Raw genomic sequence first — 20,447 nt, 5'->3', positions numbered from 1 at the left:
TTATAATTAAACTAGTCTGAAACTAAAAGAAAAGAGCAAAAACCAACAAGTTTTTGAAAGTTCAACAAAGGATTTATTTCCCTAGAATACAAAGTGAAAATTGAAAAGAATCAAAAATGTCACAAATTAAATCACAGATAGTCCAAAAAGTTCTGTCATTGATGAATAAAGTTCTAATTAAATTCCATTTGTGTTCAAAGATCAGTGCTGAAGGTGTTGATGTGCCTTTAGCCTTGAATGTACTAATGTACCAGTGCCCTAAAGTGTGATGACATGCCTACAGTCTTCCAGTTAACCACAGTAATATAAACCAAGATGTATTCATCTGAATTCACTATAATTCAAAACTAATGTTTATGTCAAAGAGTATTATTTAAGAGCACTTTTTATTTCCAGTGAATAAATAATCTGAAGAAATAAATTCCACCCAAATGAAATACTGAACACGACAATATGAGTAATTTCTCAAATAAAGAAGATTATATAAAATAAAAAAAGAGCCAGGATGTAAGACAAAAGTTCATTTCTTGAACAATCTGTTACTAACATTATAAGGAATGTGGCAAACTTAAGAGGGCTAGGTATTTCTACAGGGGAATTCCAGTATCCTGGACCCAGACCTAAAGAAATGTGTTTACCACTATTGATAATGATCTGAATATTTAACCCACACTCCTAGGGAAATATTAATCATATATTATTTGTTTACAAAATGAAAACCGCATCAGCGTCTGTAGTCATGAACAACATGAACCTGATTTTGGACAATAAATTGTTATAAACTAATATGACTGCATTTATATTTATAAGTTCTGTCATTATTTAGTTCCCATTCTGCATGTATTTTCTTATTTCTCAAACATGAAATAAAAGAAAACAGTTACTGGTAAAAATATTCACCGGGCCATATAGCTTACGGTCTATACTCTATAATGTACTGTATTCAAAGCATATTGTTTGTTCCTAAAAAAGATATGAAATAATTTTGTTTTATTCATCCTTTTTAACCATACCTCATTCTTCCTGATCACATTTTAGCAACTGGTCCATTGATTTTCCAGTATACTGTTGGACACATGCAAGCGATTACCGGCATAGCTTTTTCCTTGATCTAATTGATTCTACAAAGGGATGTAATCCATATTAATTAGAGCATTCTATGATTATTTATAAAATACCGTACATTATGCTTTCTACTGGATCCCCCAAATCATGTTTATAATTGTATTTGACAAAGTTTCTTAAATAAATATGGTTTAAACAAAAATAAAGTCATATGTAGATCGACTACTGTACTTATAGATCATCAATGATACATTTTTAATTTTGCATTTCAGTTTAAAGCACATCACCTATAATCATTTTTAACCAGCTGTCGTTTTGGTGTCTCTCTTTGATTATACCGGTAGTTGATAAATTGGTCTTTGGTTTCCAACAACAATCAAAGCCAGTTGCCACAGTTGTTTAAACCCTGATATTGGCTTTGGCCACCGATACTAGTTACCGTATTGCTGGTACCCCATAATATCAAGTGAATTGAGAGAACCACAGGAAATGATGCCCATTCTCTTCTCTGGATGTAAATAATGAATTTAGATGTGGGCATTGTTTTCATTGCTATAGTACTGGCACATTTTAATGAGTTATGTATTTTTTTATCAATCTTTTCAGTCATGATCATTCATATAAATATCCCAGTACAAATCTTACAACTTATCTCACATTGCCTCCTGTCAAATCATGCAAGTCTTACACAGCGTCTTTTAAGCTGGAAGTTATAAAGTTTGTGGAAGAGAAAGGTGGGAATATGGCTCTTCCCAGGAAAGATTGAAACCAAGAAGACATCGTTAGGCATCATCTCAGGTGGTATGACAAAGTTATTACAACCATTAGACATTTCTGTTAATCGCTGTTTCATAGCTGAGCTTCGGAAGTTGTGGGAACATTGGATGATGGCAGACTAGCATAGCTTCACAAACACGAGATGTATGTGGCATGCTGCATATTCCCAGGTTGCACATTGGGTTATGGATACATGGGACAGGGTTCCTGAATCAGCTATTGTGAATGGCTTTGCTAAAGCAGAAATTGTCAGTGGGATAGAGAAGCCAGATGAGGATGATGAGGTGGAGACAGACGATAATGAGAACATTTCCAATGATCTGAGCCCTGCGATAGCCACTATTTTTAATTTTGATATGGAAGAAGACTTTGAGGGATTTTCAGATATTAGTGATGATTAAGTGAACTCTCAATCATTATTTTCTTAATTAGAATGTGGAACAGTTCTACTACAGGCAATAAAATGAAGTACAACATGGATGTGCTTTCAGTTATAATTGACATGTTAAGTAATTTATATTTTAAAACTGTTCATTTGTGTAAATGTAATACTGCATTGCACAGATATGTTGAAGTATAATAAAAAGTGTTATTACAGTGTGATCCCGCTATAACACGGTAGTTGGGAGCTATAGAACCTGACCGCATTATAGACCGAACTGTGTTATAAGCAACCAGATCAGTTAGCTGAAAAAAATTATGCATGTACTCAAAAAAAAATGCGGGGAGGGTGTTTAGGTAATAAATGCGAGCGGTAAAATACGTGCTTCATCGGCACAGTTACCATCTTAAATCGATGCATATTAAATGAGAAATATGCCTATAGTGAAAACAGAGAAGACATATAATATTTTACTTTATTTTAGAGAACCACAAATTGGTCCATATATGTGAATACTGTTTATATATACATGTCTAATGTATAACATGAATAGTATCAACACCGTGTACTCACCTGTGAACCTCACCTGATATACATTGAATCCACAATACAAGTGATTCCATCGAAAGTATGCACACACACAGCTTTAAAATATTCAATAATTTTGTCACAGGTCATATTGGTCTGAATTCAGTGGGAAAATGTAGCACAATCACGTAACGAATGACGAAGCACATTTACTTTTCAGTACGTCCCAAGTCAGTAAAAGCTAGTTTGCGTTTTACGCCGCCGTTGGTAGCGTTCGTAAGCATAAATGCTTCCCCTACAAAAAGAAAACTTTCATGACACAGTTAACGTGTTCCAGTCACATTGGAAAATGCAAAAATCCATCAGATTCCATCACTTTCATTTAAGTCTGGTACTGACTTCCTTTGATGAAAAGTTCTTTGTTTTATTGAAAGATTGTGGTCTGCATTCTTTGATGAAGGGTGCATGCGTTATTGAAGTCGCCACGAAAGGACAGCCTTGGAGAACCAAACAAATGCCCATTTCTTATTGCGGCGGCAACATCAAATAATTGTACTGCATTATTGAGACCGATTTTTTTTTTCTCCATTTGCTGAGTACATTTTCATAACAATTGGTGCTTCAAAGGTAACCTGTTTCCTTTGAAATTTCAGCAAACTATTTTATCTGGGTACATTTTTAAAAAGGAATTTGCCGTCATTTGGACTATTCTTGTTACTGTCCCTCCATGCCTACTGAAAAAACCAATAGTTTTATTTTTTATTGTATTTTTTTACATTTGTGGTAGCAGCGTGATGCTCCCTCTCACGATACGTCTGAAAATTAACAAAGGGTCAACAGATGATAGAGACGCAGGTGTTCTGGTTTGATGACAGGGATTATTACAGAAAATGTGAGTGTTCCGAAGGGTTTAATTCTGAGTGAAAAGAAGAGGAACTTTACTTACCATCCACATACAAATTGTCAGTCTTTGTAAATATATTAATTACTAGCGAGCAGCCAAAAATCCGATGAAAGATAGATTATGAGATAATACCTCGTCTGGTTGATCTCCGTTACCAGAAATGTCAACAACAAAAAAGCGGATATTCACAACATACAGTACTCATGCTAGATGTCATGATAAGCAGATTATAATATAGCAATTCACTGTTTAGATGGTTGGTCAATATGGACAAAGAATTTTTTTATGTAACAATATATAAATTTCAGTGCATTTTATATCCAGTTTGCGGCTTCCTTTCATGGGGCTTCTGAATTTCTGCACTCCAAACCAATGATTGTATATACAATTTTAAACAGCCAACAACGTCGCCAATAAAAAAAAATTGCCACATGGTATGTTTTGCTGCCAATAAGGAAAAACAATCCAAATTTGCGACATTGGCGAAGACCTACGCGATCCCAGAATAAACATTTTTATGCATTATTTTTCATACTTTTAATAAGAAAAAACTACTTTTTCATGTACAAGGAAATATATTAAAAAAATTCCAGGAGCCATGCCACGATCGTCCTGTATTAATCATACGCAATCTCTTCTCCAAAATGATAATAAAGTTTTTACGTTTTTTTTCGTACTTTTAAGAAAAAAATTTTGTGTACAAGACAAATACATGTATATGAAATTTCGGGAGCCACACCACAACCACGTTTTATCCGAATTTGCGTTATAATGGAACACGCTATAGCAGGGTCACACTGTATTTACTTTTTGTTTGTAATTTTTATGTTATCTGTCTTTTAATTTTCTTCACATTTCTGATTTCCCTATGGATAGCCTCATACTGTTAGCCTCACTGAGTTTATGTCATCAGTTGAATCTTGCAACTGGAATAATCAGGTGAAAGCTTCAGACCTTTAATTAACATGTACATAGCATGCACAGATGCACAGCCATGTGGCTCTTGTTGCAACGGATATCATAATTAAAACAAGCATGGACTGTTTATATTGCTGTGCCAATTGATAAAAGAATATGGCGGTGCCTTGTACAGGAGTAAAATCACAAACATGTTAGCATCGGTGATGCAATTTCATGATTACCGGTATTATGGAATATCATACAACGATGCCATTAGTATTCATGAAACCGGAGGTTACTAGTGTAAAATACAACGCCATGTTACTGACCTGGCCTCATCCTATAGTCCAAATTGACTTACATACGGATGAAAGATGGAGATTTACAAAATTAGTGAATTCGACTTAAACTCCGCAACGGCTTATGTGCCAGAAAATATGGTAGACACTTTGACTATAGCTACTTGAACTGTTCGGATTTTTTTAATGGGGGCATATTGAAATACAGAGATTATATGCACCACCTTAGTTCAGAATGAATTTTCAAAGGGGAAGGTGACTTTTATTGTGCCATTGGTGGAAAAACACTAAATTGAACCCTGTTTATTTAAAATTACCTACACAAATGCAAACAATTGAGGTTGAAATCCAGTTTACTTGTGTGTGTGTATAATGTAAGCTTCCTGATTTACTTGTAGTCTCTTTTATGCGTAAGAGTGACAAAGCATACCTCAAATTGAAAAGTTGGTTGCTTAATTTGATAGTTAAATTGTTTAAGATTATGTATAATATAAATTCACTCTCTTCACAGGATACCCAATAACTGTTGTGAATTTTGTGATTACCAGAATACACAAATTGAAAATATTACTCTTTGCCATTTAATGCCTTTCTGTGATAGACAAACTCATACTTTTAAGTACCTCTAGAATTTTGGAAAACCATATAAAATAACATTCATGAAAGTTAATTGATTGACAAAATATATCAGTAAGAAATTTTATTTTTTACTATTTGTTGCAGTTGATGCCGGAAAATTGATCTTGGATACAAACAGAAGTAATGTCAAATTGGCTCCTACCAATGAAATACTCTCTTTTCGGACATACTCCATATGCCGCAAAATGAATCGTCTTAGGAGAACTGCATGCCGTCTGTTCCAGTCAGAATCCGTTGTCAAGGTCATACAGAAGCTTGAAGCAGAGGTTGAGAGTCAGAGATTGATCATCAGAAAAGATAAAATGGTGCATGCCGATTTAGGTAGGTTTGTTTTGGGTTTTTTCATAACTTTTCAATACATGTATGCTACCTTCAGCTTCAGTGATCTTTTAAAACAATGAAATTAATGTGCAGAGCTGTAAAATAAACAGCATATATTATCCACTCAGTTCAACTAAAATGACAGTTGTAAATGCATCTAAATTCCACAACACAGTTTAAGTTTCAGAAATTAACATGAAGCTGCCATTGTATTGCTCCAGTCAAAAGCTCAGTCCATGTTGTATAATGGCATGGTCAGTGCTCAAAGAATTTTTGTTTAGAGACAGGCCTCAGGCTGGTGACTTAAGAAAAAATTGAAAGCCATGACTGAAATTCCACAAGCCTGGACTCCAGTTTCCATATGCCCAAAATTTCCCCTTTTTTAAATATTTGTCACACAACATTGCAATTGCTACAATTCAAAAGTAAATTCAATAGGGTTGAATTGGAGGCTTTGAAGGTAATGATAGTGTAAGTGTTCATCACTGCACTCACTGGAGACTGGATGGTCCTGGTATTCAAACTTCTCTACTGGATTCTCTGAGTGAATCCTGGTCAGAATCAAGTTGACGTATGACAATAGGTTTGCAGCTTTTGCAAAGAATTACCCCCCCCCCCTTTGTTTTTTTTTTGTTTTTTTTCTGTTGCTGGCTTGCTTCAAAAAGTAAAACTCTAAAACTCTGACGACCAGGAATTCTGAAACTTTTTGTTGCTGGCTTGCTCACAGCTAATTGCTTCCTAAATCAACTTTAAAAATGAATCACACTTAAACACTATTCTGACAATTTAAATGATTATGCTTTGGTTTTATATATGTAGTAAAATCAGACTTCAAAGAAACGTTGTTGCTGTTCACAAACTTGTCAAAAAATCTGTAATACATGTAGCTTGAACATTCTTATTCATAGCAATGATATGTAATAACATTTGTTCTCCTACACATATCTAGCATCTCTTTGATTTACCTATATTGGATTGTTCCATGTCCTGATTGTACTGTATGTAAATTGACACAGTGGACTCTCCCACTAGTCTTCAAATGCATCTCACTCGCTTTTGTCAGCCAATTAGGTAATATTGGAAATGGTACATTATACCTGACCTCTGCCTTTTAATTGCTTCTATTTAAACTGTCAAAAAGGTTAGTTTTACATCACCTCCAGTCATGACTGTTTATCATTTATACATGCTACATGTAACAGGCATATACTGAAAGATTTTTTTCCTCCTGTTTTCTCGAATTGCAACTGTGTCCGGTTGATTTGGGAATACAAAATCATATTTTTAGTATGACACGCCATGTTACAGTTTGATTAAAATCAGATCTTCACTTCATGTAGGACAGTGGAGATCTGATTTTAATCAGATTGAGCCATGTTATGGCAGGTATGTCAACATCTTGAAAATACATTTTCACATTTCATCAGCATGATCAAAGTTTTCTCTGGCAAATTTAATTATTTTATTTTGACAAGCCTGACGGACACCTCTTAGAATTCAGGTTGGACCCGATCTGAAATTAGATGGGACCTGGACGTTAGGCTGTAATTTTTTTTTGAGCACTGATGTTTGATCGATATAAACTATTCTATCGATTCACAATTCAAACATCCCATTATCTTTTGAAATGATAGTACTTGGTCACTGAGAACGCTTACATAGATTGAGCCATATTATCGAACAACTCTGAGTTAGCCTTGTCACTAAGCCATTGGATGCATTCAAAGAGGCATTTGTATCACTGACCAAGACTCAACATTGTAGCATAACTTTTATGTTTTACGGTGTTCACAAAATACTCTATTGAATTTCAAAAGCAGCAATTAGTTCCAAACCAGGATGTAAAATACCCAGTTTTAGTAAATTCTTATCTAGAGTTCATCATGGTAGTAGGGTCAGCATTTTTATTTCATGGTGCTGTTCAGGTGCGATGTTATCCATGGGATCCTTTTTAATATCCCATTTCCTTCATTTCAGTACTTTACATAAATCTGCATTAATTACCCGACTTTTATCGTGCATTACAGTACTGTTATGACTCCATGGTCTTAAATTAGGTAAAACAAAAGAGCAACAACCAACAAATTTTTAAAAATTAAACAATTGATTTCCCTGAAATAAAGTTTTGTAAAATTCTACAAATAATTTCTTTTCCTACAAAACAAAGTGAAAATTTGAAAACTTAAAGTGTTTTGAATTATATCCCAAATAGTCCTAAAACTTTTATCACAAATCCAAAATGTAGAAAGTTCCAGTTGAATTTCAGTGGTATTCCAAGTAATTTCCAGTATTGAATGTGTTGATGTGCACATAGTCTCAAATGTGTTAATGTACCAGTGGACAGGAGTATATGTTGTGCTTAGAGTCTTTTGATGTACCACAATAATCGTCTTCACTAGCCAAGGTTCCGATATGATAACCCTGTCTACAACTTAGCTTATTGAGCAGATATTTCTGTGCTTCAGGTCTGTGAATTTCACTGGATGCTGCAGCAGGGCACCGCATCCAATAAAAATTAAGTTGTTCAAATTTGAACACTGTTCCTGCATAATTGAGACAAGGGGAGCACTCAACTTGAATGATGTGATAAATAAGCAATTTTCTACTGCTGGTCATGTTTGTACACATACCTTTCACCCAAATGCATCTGTAATGGCTTCCCTCTGGTACTTAGTCATACTTTCAATGTTAAACTTCCAAAGTATCCTTTGAAAGTCAATTACCTCCACCATTTTTGGTGATGTGCAATGCACCACTGTTACATGCTATTGGTTTGTTGGCATTACATACTAAGGGAGGCAACTCATGAAATCCAGTAGATTATATCTGCTCGACCTGCCAGGGTGAAGATAGGGTTATCAGTACCTTGGCTAGCAAAGATGCACAATAATATAATCCAAAATGTTCTTGTCTGAATTCATTATAATTCCAGATTAATGTTCAAGTCCAAGAATAATACTGATAAGCAATTTGTATTTCCAGTGAAAAATAATTTGAATAAATAAATCCACCCAAATGAAAAATTGAATACAGCAGTAAGATTGGATCTGCTTCAGACGTTAAGGCAAGAATGAGTAATTCTTTAGTAAACAAGATTACATACCCATCTATTTGACCTGGGTTGCAATTACCATTTTCTGAAACTACTCTTGCCACTTAATGGAATTTTCTATTCTAGAGGATTCTAAGGCCAGAATCAAGACTGTATCTTTTAACTCAAATTCAGGTAAACATGTTTACATTAATAATGATCTGAATATTTAATCCACACTCAAAGAAAAATATTACCTATTTATTATGCTGTTTACAAAATAAATGTCACTGGTCAGGTGCATAGGAACTTGATTTTGGACAAGATCAAGTACAAAATACAGATATACATAACATTGTCATTAAAAAAGCCGTCAAATAAAACAAAATTAAATATACATAAAACTACATAAATCAGCATTATTTACCAGACCTTTCTCATACTTAGCAGGACTCCAATAAATCTTCATTTTCTTGTATATTCCAGGTGTGAAGCAGAGAATTCTGGACATGATTATTTCATACAATCCTCTTTGGCTCAGGATAGGGCTTGAGGTAGGACAGTGTTTCAAACACAATCTCTCTGTCTAAAAAAAAAACATGTAGGTAATGTTTTTTTACCTATTTATCTTGTATGTCATTCTCTGCTGTCAAACAGAATTGTAGCACACCAGCATATGTGACATGATTTCTGATTGGAAAATATCAACATTTGTTGCAATAAAATCCATAATAAAATTATCCCATTTGACTACATGAGTTTCTGATGTGCCTTTGGGAGTTACTCTATATCTCTCTATTTTTCAGTTTCAGTAGTGTCTTAGAAAGAGGATAACATTCATAGATGTTAATGGTAGATTTATGAACCCACATATTGGACACCTTGCCAGTTAAATTCAGAATACAAAAGTAAATGCCCACCAGTCCTAAAATATAAGGGCTTGGTTCAAAACTGGTTGGTCACTAGTTTGGGTATATACAGCATTTGAATTATGATTAGTTGGTTATATGGAACTTTGATCCCTAAAAACATTAAAGAAGATATAATAAGAAAACCGCACATTGTAAGCTAATTAGCAATCCTTTATAGTCATTTAACTTGGCCAGATATTTAATATGGTTGTTTAGCTTTATGTGTTAATCACCATATCAGGTAGTTTCCAATGTCTAACAGCTACTTCGATCATGGTTGGAAGGTGTTTTCTCAAAGAAAGTCAAATTCAGAATGTACTAGAGGGGCAGTCCAGTTCCTTTTATAGTGGGTCTTCATTCTTTAATTTAAGGCTAGTGAAAGTCTCCAGTATAAAAAAGTTCTTCACATGGTTTTTAGCTTTATTTATTAATATAGTTTTGAAAAGTGTTATCTTGGCCAGAATAAGCTGATAATTGGTAGTTCTTTTTTATCCAAGAATGTCCAGAATTTTTTTTATATTTTAAATTTTTTTTTAAATTTAAAAATAAATTGTTTTACTCAATTTTAAATTATGTATTGTTGCGAGATATGAAGTAGTTATACTGTCTATTCCTCTTTCATTTGGTCTCTCTTTATCTGACTGCTGTAAACTTGTGATATTTTATGTTTTTTTTTTTTTAAATTCTTGTTTGCTTGATGGGCATTTTGGCATTAAATGTATAGGTGGATGAAAAATAACTTTTTGAAGGGCCCTACCAGCCATCAGTTTTAAATTTAACTGGTCAATATAACATCACTTTCGAACTGTCTCAGTTACCTTGACATTTAATATCTTTCCATGCAGATTAAACTGTCACCCAAATTAGTACATAGCTTATATGAAAGATCTGAAATAATTTTGGAGAAATTAGGTCAAAGGTTATAAGTATCATGCTAGGTGGCAGAGTAACATTTGTTGTTAATGAGATTGTTTGTTTCAATATTTTTTTTCTTAATATTCTACACACTTGGTCACCCACCATCCACTTTATCTTATTTTTATCAAAAATTTTTTATATCCACTGACTTGCTCTTCTGTACTACTTCAGTTTAAAAATTTCTTGTAGACAATCTATGGAGAAGTTATCCCACTGCAGTCCAATAGCGATGTGTTTGGATTGTCTCGATTTATTGTAACCCGTCTCATCGGAAATCCAGATATAGCAGAGGAGTACTCTCACCCAACAGTGCCTCACCTGTACAAAGATGGTAGGTTCTGCTGTAAAATCAACTGGTGTACCTGTTAGTTGGTCAGTGATAGTTATTTACAGCATGCGATAAAAACTGGATTGCAGTTTAATAGAAATTAATTTCAAGCCTGTAATTTTATCCATGAATTATTCAATTTATAAAAAGAAATCTTAAGTCGAATAATTGTAAAATTCCAGTTAATACTTAGTGTTGGCTTGGTTATTGCATAGCTGCTAATCTGTGATAGGTTGACAGGGTTAGAAAATGACCTCAAAAACCTCAAAAAGCCTAAAATTTCATTTTGACCTTAAAAACTTAAAAAACCTGAAAAAATAACTGAAGGAAGGCTAAATTTTGAAAACAAAAAAACATAAGAATTTTTAAAAAATGATGAATGGCTCTACCATGACACCACAAAAATACTTTTTGTAGGCACGGTTTTTCATTAGGCTAGCATAGCAGTTGAGAAAGCATGCAAATTTCTTAGCACTTACAGGTATTTGTTTTTTAATTTCTTTTTTAATGTTCACTTTTGGGCTGTTCCATTAAAAAAAACATGGGACCCAGTGAAGGCACTTTAAAGGGGGGTACTCACCCATAGATGCAATTTAGAATTTTCTTATCATTTTATTATGAACTCTGTGAAATTGTGAAATCAATGTACCCTGGCATATATTTTTATAAAACTGCCTTCCCAGGGTACCAGGTATGTTTAAATGGAACAGCCCTTATCTTTATTTTTGTTTCATTTAGAAACAAACTCAAAGCATACTTTATCCAATTTTTTTATAAATGTTATGCTTACCCTGGAGATAGACTTGTAACTGGTTTGTGTCTTGGACCACAAAAATATTTGAAACCTTAAAAATAAACGGCAAAAAAAAATCAAATTTTAGATTTGAATTCGACTTTTAACCCAGGGTTGACAAAAGCGGTTGTAAAGTAAGTTTTCAATACATGGTTTAGTTATATTACGATTCTGAAAAGTGTCAATATGTTTAATTAATGACCGTTCATCAATTAAGCTTCTAAAGTCCAGAATCAATCTTAAAAAATGTAGCAGTCTGCAACATTAGTATTATTTTGAAATTTAATCAGTTCAATAAATAGAGGATATTTGCTTGAAACGAGTGAATAACGGATATATTTCATGGAGTGGGTGAAAAACTCAGTATTTTCACGAGTGGCATAGCCACGAGTGAAAATGCTAGAGTTTTTAACCCACGAGATGAAATATATCCGTTATTCACTCGTTTCAAGCAAATATTCTTTTTATTTTATGCTCACATACGTTGGCTACCTAAAGTTTGTGACACAGTGAATGAGAAGATTTCTTACGGTAATGTCAGCTGTTTACCGTACATGTTCTGCTGTGCTATGTGTACATGCGCACAAAATTAGTTCCACATCAGATTGATGAAAATTAACTGATATTTCCAGAATAACAAACTACAAGTTTCAAGGATAACAGACAGGGATTATTAATCTGCTAATTACACTGGTCAACAGTGAAATCATTACTGACTTGAAAAGGCCCTAATCTGTAGTATTTTGGTGTGCCGAACACGAATATAACCGTGAAAAATTTGTATTGGCTCTCGTTTTGAAGATATTCATATACCTCATTTTCTATGTTTCACTGTGTAAATTTCTCCAGTAGGACTGCAGCAACATCCGGAATAATGATGTAACATTGCATAATACCATCATGCTCACATCATCCACAGTTGATTGCATCATTTTCTGATGCAATGCAATACTAATGCCATGCGGCTGCTGAAGTAAGTTGACGTCAGCAGTGTGCTATACATGTGTAGGCCTATTATACTAATGCCAGGCGGCTGCTGAAGCTGACGTAAGCAGTGTACTATATAAAGCCCAATCAGATAGGTTCAGCATTTAAAATATTTTAGACGTTGTGCGAGACAGTTCAAGCTACTGTTACATAAAACTTATTATTTTATCCATTTACGTACAATAAAGAACAGTAATGCCTCGAAAGTGTGTTAATACCGCGGACAATTTTTGCTATATTTGTGGGGAAGTGACATTTGCCAACCAGAAGAAAAGTATCAATTCTCAAGTGAAGAAGGCATATCATCTTTACTTCGGATGCAAGGTTGGTGACCAAGACAAGCCTTGGGCTCCGCATATATGCTGTGCTACATGTACAACACAGCTTTCACAGTGGTTGAATTGCAAAAGGTCATCAATGCCGTTGCAGTCCCAATGGTGTGGAGAGAGCCAAGCAACCACCTAAATGACTGTTACTTCTGCTTGGTTCCTCCTCTTTCCGGCGGAATAACGAAGCGAAAGAAGTCGAGAATAGTCTACCCAAACATTCCGTCTGCATTGAGACCAGTTCCACATGGTGAGGGACTTCCTATTCCAGAACCTCCAGCAGAATATTCTCTTGATTCATCTGACGAAGACAAAGGTGAGTCGACCTGTTCTTCTCCTGGTCCATCAGCATGCAGTGATCCAGATTTTCACTGTGGTGCATCATCAACCCCACACAGAATAACACAGGAAGAACTAAATGACCTGATTCGTGATTTGGACTTATCAAAGAACAAGGCAGAATAGCTAGGATCAAGACTCCAACAATGGAATCTTCTAGAAGAAGATGTCACAATTACTGCATATCGAAAGCGCCACCAGCAATTGGAGCCTTTCTTCAGAAAGGAAAGTAATCTGATATTCTGTTCCGATATTGAGGGCCTCATGAATGCTTTAAAAATCACTCATGACCCACAAGAATGGAGACTATTTGTGGACTCTTCGAAACTGAGTCTCAAGGCTGTGCTTTTGCACAATGGAAACATTCTTCCATCTATTCCAGTAGCGTATGCTGTCCACATGAAAGAGACATACGATAACTTAAGGCAGCTACTGAATTCCATTGAGTATAACAAGTACAGCTGGCACCTCTGTGGTGATTTGAAGGTAGTTGCCCTTTTAATGGGACTGCAGCAAGGATATACAAAATACATGTGTTTCTTATGCGAGTGGGATAGCCGAGCAAGGGAAATGCACTACATGAGGAAGGAATGGACTCACAGGCAGAATGTAGCCATTGGAGAGAAGAATATCCAACACCCAGCTCTGGTTGAGGCTCAGAAAATCTTGCTACCACCCCTTCACATCAAACTAGGTTTGATGAAGAACTTCGTGAAAGCCATTGACCGGACTTTGCCAGCATTCCGATACCTGCATGAAAAATTCCCTCGACTCAGCAAAGCAAAGATTAAAGAGGGAGTTTTTGTGGGTCCTCAGATTCGAGAGCTTTTCAAAGATGACCGGTTCAACAACTTGCTGGAAGGTGACGCGAAACAAGCATGGAATGCTTTTCGCCTAGTTTCTACAAACTTCCTCGGAAATGTTAGGGCAGAAAACTATAAGGAACTAGTAGAAGACATGTTGATGAAGTATAAGAAACTTGGCTGCAATATGTCTCTAAAGATTCACTTCCTTCATTCCCATTTGGATTTCTTTCCTAGCAACTGTGGTATTGTTAGTGATGAACACGGCGAACGTTTTCATCAAGATATCGCAACAATGGAACAAAGATACCAGGGAAAATGGTCCACTACAATGCTGGCTGACTACTGCTGGACACTCCTCAGAGATGCTCCCGAACAGCTGTACAAGAGACAGGCGAAGAAATCTAAGATGTAGTCAATGACTTGATTTTTTATAGGTAGGCTATTACAGTTGACCTTTTACTATTGGAATGCATTTCGTTATGTAAACATTAATTTCTTGCAGATTACAAAAAAACTAGAGCCAATTTTGCAATTTGACTGTCATATTCGTGTTCAGCACATAAAAATTGATAAGAATTGACTAATTTTATTTCAGTAACATGACTTTTGTAAAAATTTGTTGTCCAGTGTTATTAACTATTAATTTGCTAAGGTGCAAAATCAAAAGGAGGTAAGTATGTTCTGACCCCAAAAAGTAGTTCCGGTAGTGAAAAAATATCGTTATTTTTTCACTGCAGTGAAATATCAATAATATTTTAATTAGAAAATCAAGTAATTCACTGCTTAGCATAAAATAAAAATTAATACTTATTTAAACCAGAACAGCTTATGGGATGGTTTTTTTTTTGGTCTGTCCATCCATTGCTATACCTTCTAGAACAATGGGAGGATTGCCATCAAACTTTACACACACTTTCTCCTCAGACATTCAATATATTTTTTTATTGCTTCTCCTTAATAGATGGTTATATGAACATTGTGTTTTCACTAAAAGATTTATGATGTCTTGTTGGTCATAAATGAAAATGGTACCAGTTTGACATCCATTATGGCCACCATGGCAGCCATCTTGAAATTCTTATAACTGCTCCTCCTGAACAGAGTCATATTACCTTGGGGTTTTCAACAAAATACCTGACATCTGGTTGGTTTTAACTTAAGATGGAAATCCTGGTATTGCTGCATTTGTATACAACACTCACTTTAAATAGTCTACTTGTCTAACTTTTGCTGAATGGTCATAAAGCCAAATCCACAAATTCTAAAATTGCTGTATTACATCACTGTCAAATTCCTCTTTCCAAATTTGTAAACTGCTGTTGATTTGTCCTTTTCCTGATGCAACATGCGCTAATGATTTGTCCTTTATCCAAAGTGGCATGTTCTTCAGTTTAACAAAATTCCTCTCCTCTAACATTTTTCAATAATATAACATCCATGAGTTACATTGATGAAGCCTGTTTCACTGAATATTTGGCGTCCTTTTTATTTTTTCAATATAGACTGGTACACTACCTAAATGTATATCAAAATATGAATCTTTGACACATGGTTTCAAATTCAAGAAACCCATCTGTTTTCTTGGAAATGGTTCATGTTATAAATAGAAACTAAGGAAAATATTTGAGGTACATGGCCAAATGGTCGTACATGTCGAAAATATAAAATCAGTAGACGGAGGTCTGCTATAGATAAATGTACAGCAGCCAATAGTTACATGAGTCAAGCCTGAAACTATACTCATTATTCTGTGTCTCGCTCACTACTGACATCGCCAGATATAATCTTTGTTCTGAACTTGGAATCATGTTTTTTAATACATTGACTAATTGGTTACCTGATGGTACATTTTATTACTTGGATATCCATTTACATCATTATTAGCTGTATGGATTAAAAGCTGCATTCCCTTGCAAGGTGTTAATTGTGTGACAAAACATGATTTATTGTCATAATGAAGAATAATGAAATATATTGAGCAAGAAATGTAAAAGAATCCAGAGGAGGGGAAATCTGAGGGCAGACCTATACTGTCATGCAGGTTGCAGTTATGCTGTGTTGATATTCAGCATGTAAAACAATCACACAAAATATACTAATCATATTAGATTGAAGGTGATTTTAGAAGGGAATGTAGCTTTAAACACCGTGAAGCATGTTATGGTAGATTGTCTTAATCACCAACCTACACACAATCATTACTATAGTGTTCAGCACATGAACTATCTGATATGGTAGATGTCTTGTATTTAAAATTTCTTGAAGGAAGTTATGTTTTATTCTATTACCTTTGAGCATTTTTAATGAACATTTGTCCTGTTGATCACTCTAATTTATACTTTATTATCTAATCACCCTTTATACACACCAATTTCATCCCCCGTTGATTGGGAACCTTCATTTATTTTCACCAGATCATTGTTGCGTTTTTGTACTTTTATCGCTCGTTGGCAATAAACCTTTCTTAGATATAATCATCTTAAAACCCTTATAGCTTTATATTGCTGGTGCACTATAATATCCAGTCAACCAACTTTTAATTGTTTCCATCAAAATCTGATTAAGATATATTCTCTTTCTGACTTCAAAAGTTAATCCTTGCATCTTGAACATTATTGGTGGAGGCACATTTGGGCACATTTCAAGTTTAGCAATTTGCCATGCAGGTTACTCAAAGGCACTGGCACAGCATATGTTGAAGAAGTTCCTGATGCTGGTGTATTTCCTTGACCAATCCAAGCAGGCCCGCCTTATTGACCACAATCCCTGTCTCTTCTGCAAGGACTCTGAGTTCAAGGTTAGTGATGTCTTATTCCCTCACCTGTGTTAGCATAGTGAAACATGGGTGTGTTTTTCCAGAGGCAGTGCCTTTGCCAGTTTCATCAACAATCATAAAGTTTTGTATTACAGTTTTTGCAAGTCGGGCGTGTTTGTGGGTGGATGGGTGGGTGTGTACATGCTAGCGTGCATGCATTAGAGCTTCACAGTATACCAGTTAATGGCAGTATTTTTCCCAGTGGTACAGACTAGGGTAATTTCCCACTATATCTGTACTTCATTAGTTTCCATCAGTAAGGAATGGTACAAAATTGCAAGTAAATCTTATTGCGAATTTATTGATGTTAAAAGCATGTTCTCATTTTTCGTACAAAATAATTCCAAAAATGATTTAATTTGTTTCAAAATGTATTTGTCACCAATTGATTTTGAGTATTGCATGGACCCTAAATTACTTGTTTATATGCCAAGATGGTGGCTGAATGGGATGTCATGACAGATATTCGGGCCAAATCCAGCTTTCAGAAAAACTTTTGGATTTAATAAAAGAAGGAATAAATGTAACATATTTAGTTGATTACAAGCGTATGTTAATGTGTTAAGTTGATGTATTCCTTGTAGGACTGATAGTGATTATAAGATTTTTTTTTCTGTCTGAATTTTAAATATTTCTCTCGTCCACTAAATATTTTTTTTTTTTAATTGTCTGTGTTTTATATTAATTGTTCATTTCTAACAGGGTTCCTACGGTCTTGGACAGTTTTGGAAAAATGAGGTAGCATTTTCAATGCCTTAAGTTTGGGAAAATTGAGCAGATTATCCTGAGGTCTTTAAAAGTCTTTTTAAAATTGAAATAAATCCAAACATTTTAATTTCTTTCCATAATCACAAATAAAATTGTCCAAGGTTGTTAGATTCAGATGTAGTAGAGTTTTCCTGGTTTCTTTCTTTTGATGAACATTCATTTTCATTGCTGCCGCAATAACAAACGAGCATTTGTTGTAGTATTTTTTCGTTGTTTTCTCATATAACATAACTTATATACAAAATGTTAGCAAAAATAGGTCTTAGAAATCTATGTTTGTGGTCTTTGAAAGTTTGGAAAAAGTCTGAATTTATCATTCAGAATTCTTTATGAACCCTGTCTAATAAATATCTTGCACAATATCTCTTTCAGTATGTCAGCTGTAGTATAAATTTAATCATTCCACATTAGTTACAGTGTTTAGATGACAACCTAATATTTGAATTTAGAAGAACAGATGGTTGTGTGTTCTTGCTGCTGAAAATTAAATTGTTGGTCCCATATATGGTTGTGGTATACTGTGGTACATATCATAATTTGTTCAGAAATACCATGTTATACCAAAATACAAACTTTCCCATAGTACCCAGCCCTAATATGTATTTATGTGTACACTGGTTTACATGGAAGACTTGTTACTTCTACTGGTCAAAGACCAGAAAAGATCATACAGTAATATATCAGCAGTTATTGTTACTCCAAAGTAACTACTGGTTAGGATATCATGAAACTTGGCTCAGTTTCATTCTGAGGTCTCCTTGGTTCTACATACAAAGTGCACTGATCTGTTATTTAATATAGCCACCTTTTTTCCATCTTGAAAATCTTGTTATCACTTTCCTTTCTGAATTGATGGTCCTATTGACATGGGGTTTTCACAAAAAGGCTTCTTAGATTGTCCATTATGAGAATGGTTGCTATCTAATGTTTAGAATGGATGCCATCTTTGAAAAATATTGTAAATTATATTTTTATCAATAAGATTGTCATATCAGCACAAGACTTTCACTAAAAGACTGATGTGTAATTGGTCCTAAATATAAATGGTGCTGATGTGGCAACCAACATTACCACCATGTTGACTGTCTTGGTAATATTTTTGTCATTACTCCTTCCAAATTGATGTATAGACATGGGGTTTCAACCTACATGTATCATGGATGATTTATAACCATTTAGTAATTAATATAAAGTAAAGATTTGATATAATCTTAATAATTTTGTCTCGCTATCTCATACACATACATACATACATATATATAAGACAAACATTTATCTAGTGCCCTGGCCACAGACTGTTAATTGAGTCAATGAATGAATCTTCTTTTCTTTGCAATATACATGAATTCAGTATTTGAGTGGACTTAACTTTGTCATTTTTCTATTGCTGAACAGTACATGGTAAGTTAGCTTTTAGGAATAATTTTTGTTTTTGTATGTTAATGCAACAACTGCAAAAGCTGTGCTTTTTCAAGTTTAAATCATCCGTCTATAATCCTGTGATTGGATGTCAGAAGAAATGGTGCACTGAATTTCATATGATACTTAACAAAATATATTGTGTAAACTGCAACAAAAATAAGGAAATGAATGCATCTGTACATTTCGACAACATAGTACCGAGAAATTTTTAAAAATAACATTCATTGCGGATAATGTATTCAAAACAGATCCATTATCCCTTTCTTACAATTTCGTTTCATGTTTATTAGAGGAATCAACAGGATGCAATAGAAACCACTAAACCAGTTTGAGATAAATGTAGAGACCAAGCTTGGTATTACTGCTAGATGCAGTAGAAACCACTAAACCAGTTTGAGATAAATGTAGAGACCAAACTTGGTATTACTGCTGTTGATAGTCTTTTGTTTACATACATCCTGTTATAGAAATGTAAATTTAACATCCTTCATTTTTTCCAGAGAGAGAGAGAGAGAGAGAGAGAGAAAGATGAGCAATCAGTCCCATGTCTTAATCCATTTTAGCTGCAAAGCAGTATACTTAATGCTGAAATCTGTCAAATACTATTGAAAGAAATTGGTTTTGCAAGTTTTATTTTTTGTCTCAATAACCAAGTTCTCCAATAGCCATAAACAGGAAATTGTATTGAAATAATTAAAAGTCTTAGACCTATATTATATAATCCCTATATTATTATTAGGCTGTTGACACATCATTTGCTTTATATGATGATTAGTGTTTTCTATCATAATAAAAAAAGTTGTTTTTATATTTTTCCTTACAAGAACAAACAGATAATTGGATACACGTGGTTACATCCACGCAGAATGCCTTAAATTTGTTGAATATCTAACACAAAACAATTAACCATGTTATTATTCTTTTCAAGGGTATGTTGATGTTACATTAATTAGGAATAATTGACTGCTTTGGTGGCCAGATGTCAGGATAATGTGACTGGGTGGGGCATGATGCTACATGTCTGTTTTATTTGGGTTTTTTTTTTTAAAGAAGCAGAAGTTATTTGGAGAATTTAATTCTCCATAACTAAAAGGATTACTTTTCATGTTTAAACAGTAGAGCACTAATCTCTTTGAGAGTCTCTTGTATTTAGCATTATTTAAACGAAATATGGCCACCAGATATTCT

At 34.3% G+C, this 20,447-nt stretch overlaps 1 protein-coding gene across 1 annotated transcript in view; it reads left to right on the top strand.

The window, feature by feature from the left end:
- Window positions 1–20,447, top strand: part of LOC149778474 (uncharacterized) — a 96,521-nt gene that overhangs the window by 16,571 nt on the left and 59,503 nt on the right. Inside the window, exons 7-10 of the mRNA XM_089939336.1 lie at window positions 5,579–5,815; window positions 9,333–9,400; window positions 10,865–11,006; window positions 16,921–17,051. Of these exons, the coding sequence (XP_089795462.1) occupies window positions 5,579–5,815; window positions 9,333–9,400; window positions 10,865–11,006; window positions 16,921–17,051 (578 nt within the window). The remainder of the gene's footprint in view (window positions 1–5,578; window positions 5,816–9,332; window positions 9,401–10,864; window positions 11,007–16,920; window positions 17,052–20,447) is intronic.

The sequence above is a fragment of the Sinohyriopsis cumingii genome, chromosome 17, assembly GCF_028554795.1.
Source record: "Sinohyriopsis cumingii isolate HCF-2022 chromosome 17, ASM2855479v2, whole genome shotgun sequence".
NCBI lineage: Eukaryota > Metazoa > Mollusca > Bivalvia > Unionida > Unionidae > Sinohyriopsis > Sinohyriopsis cumingii.
This window is presented reverse-complemented; position numbering and strand designations above follow the sequence as displayed.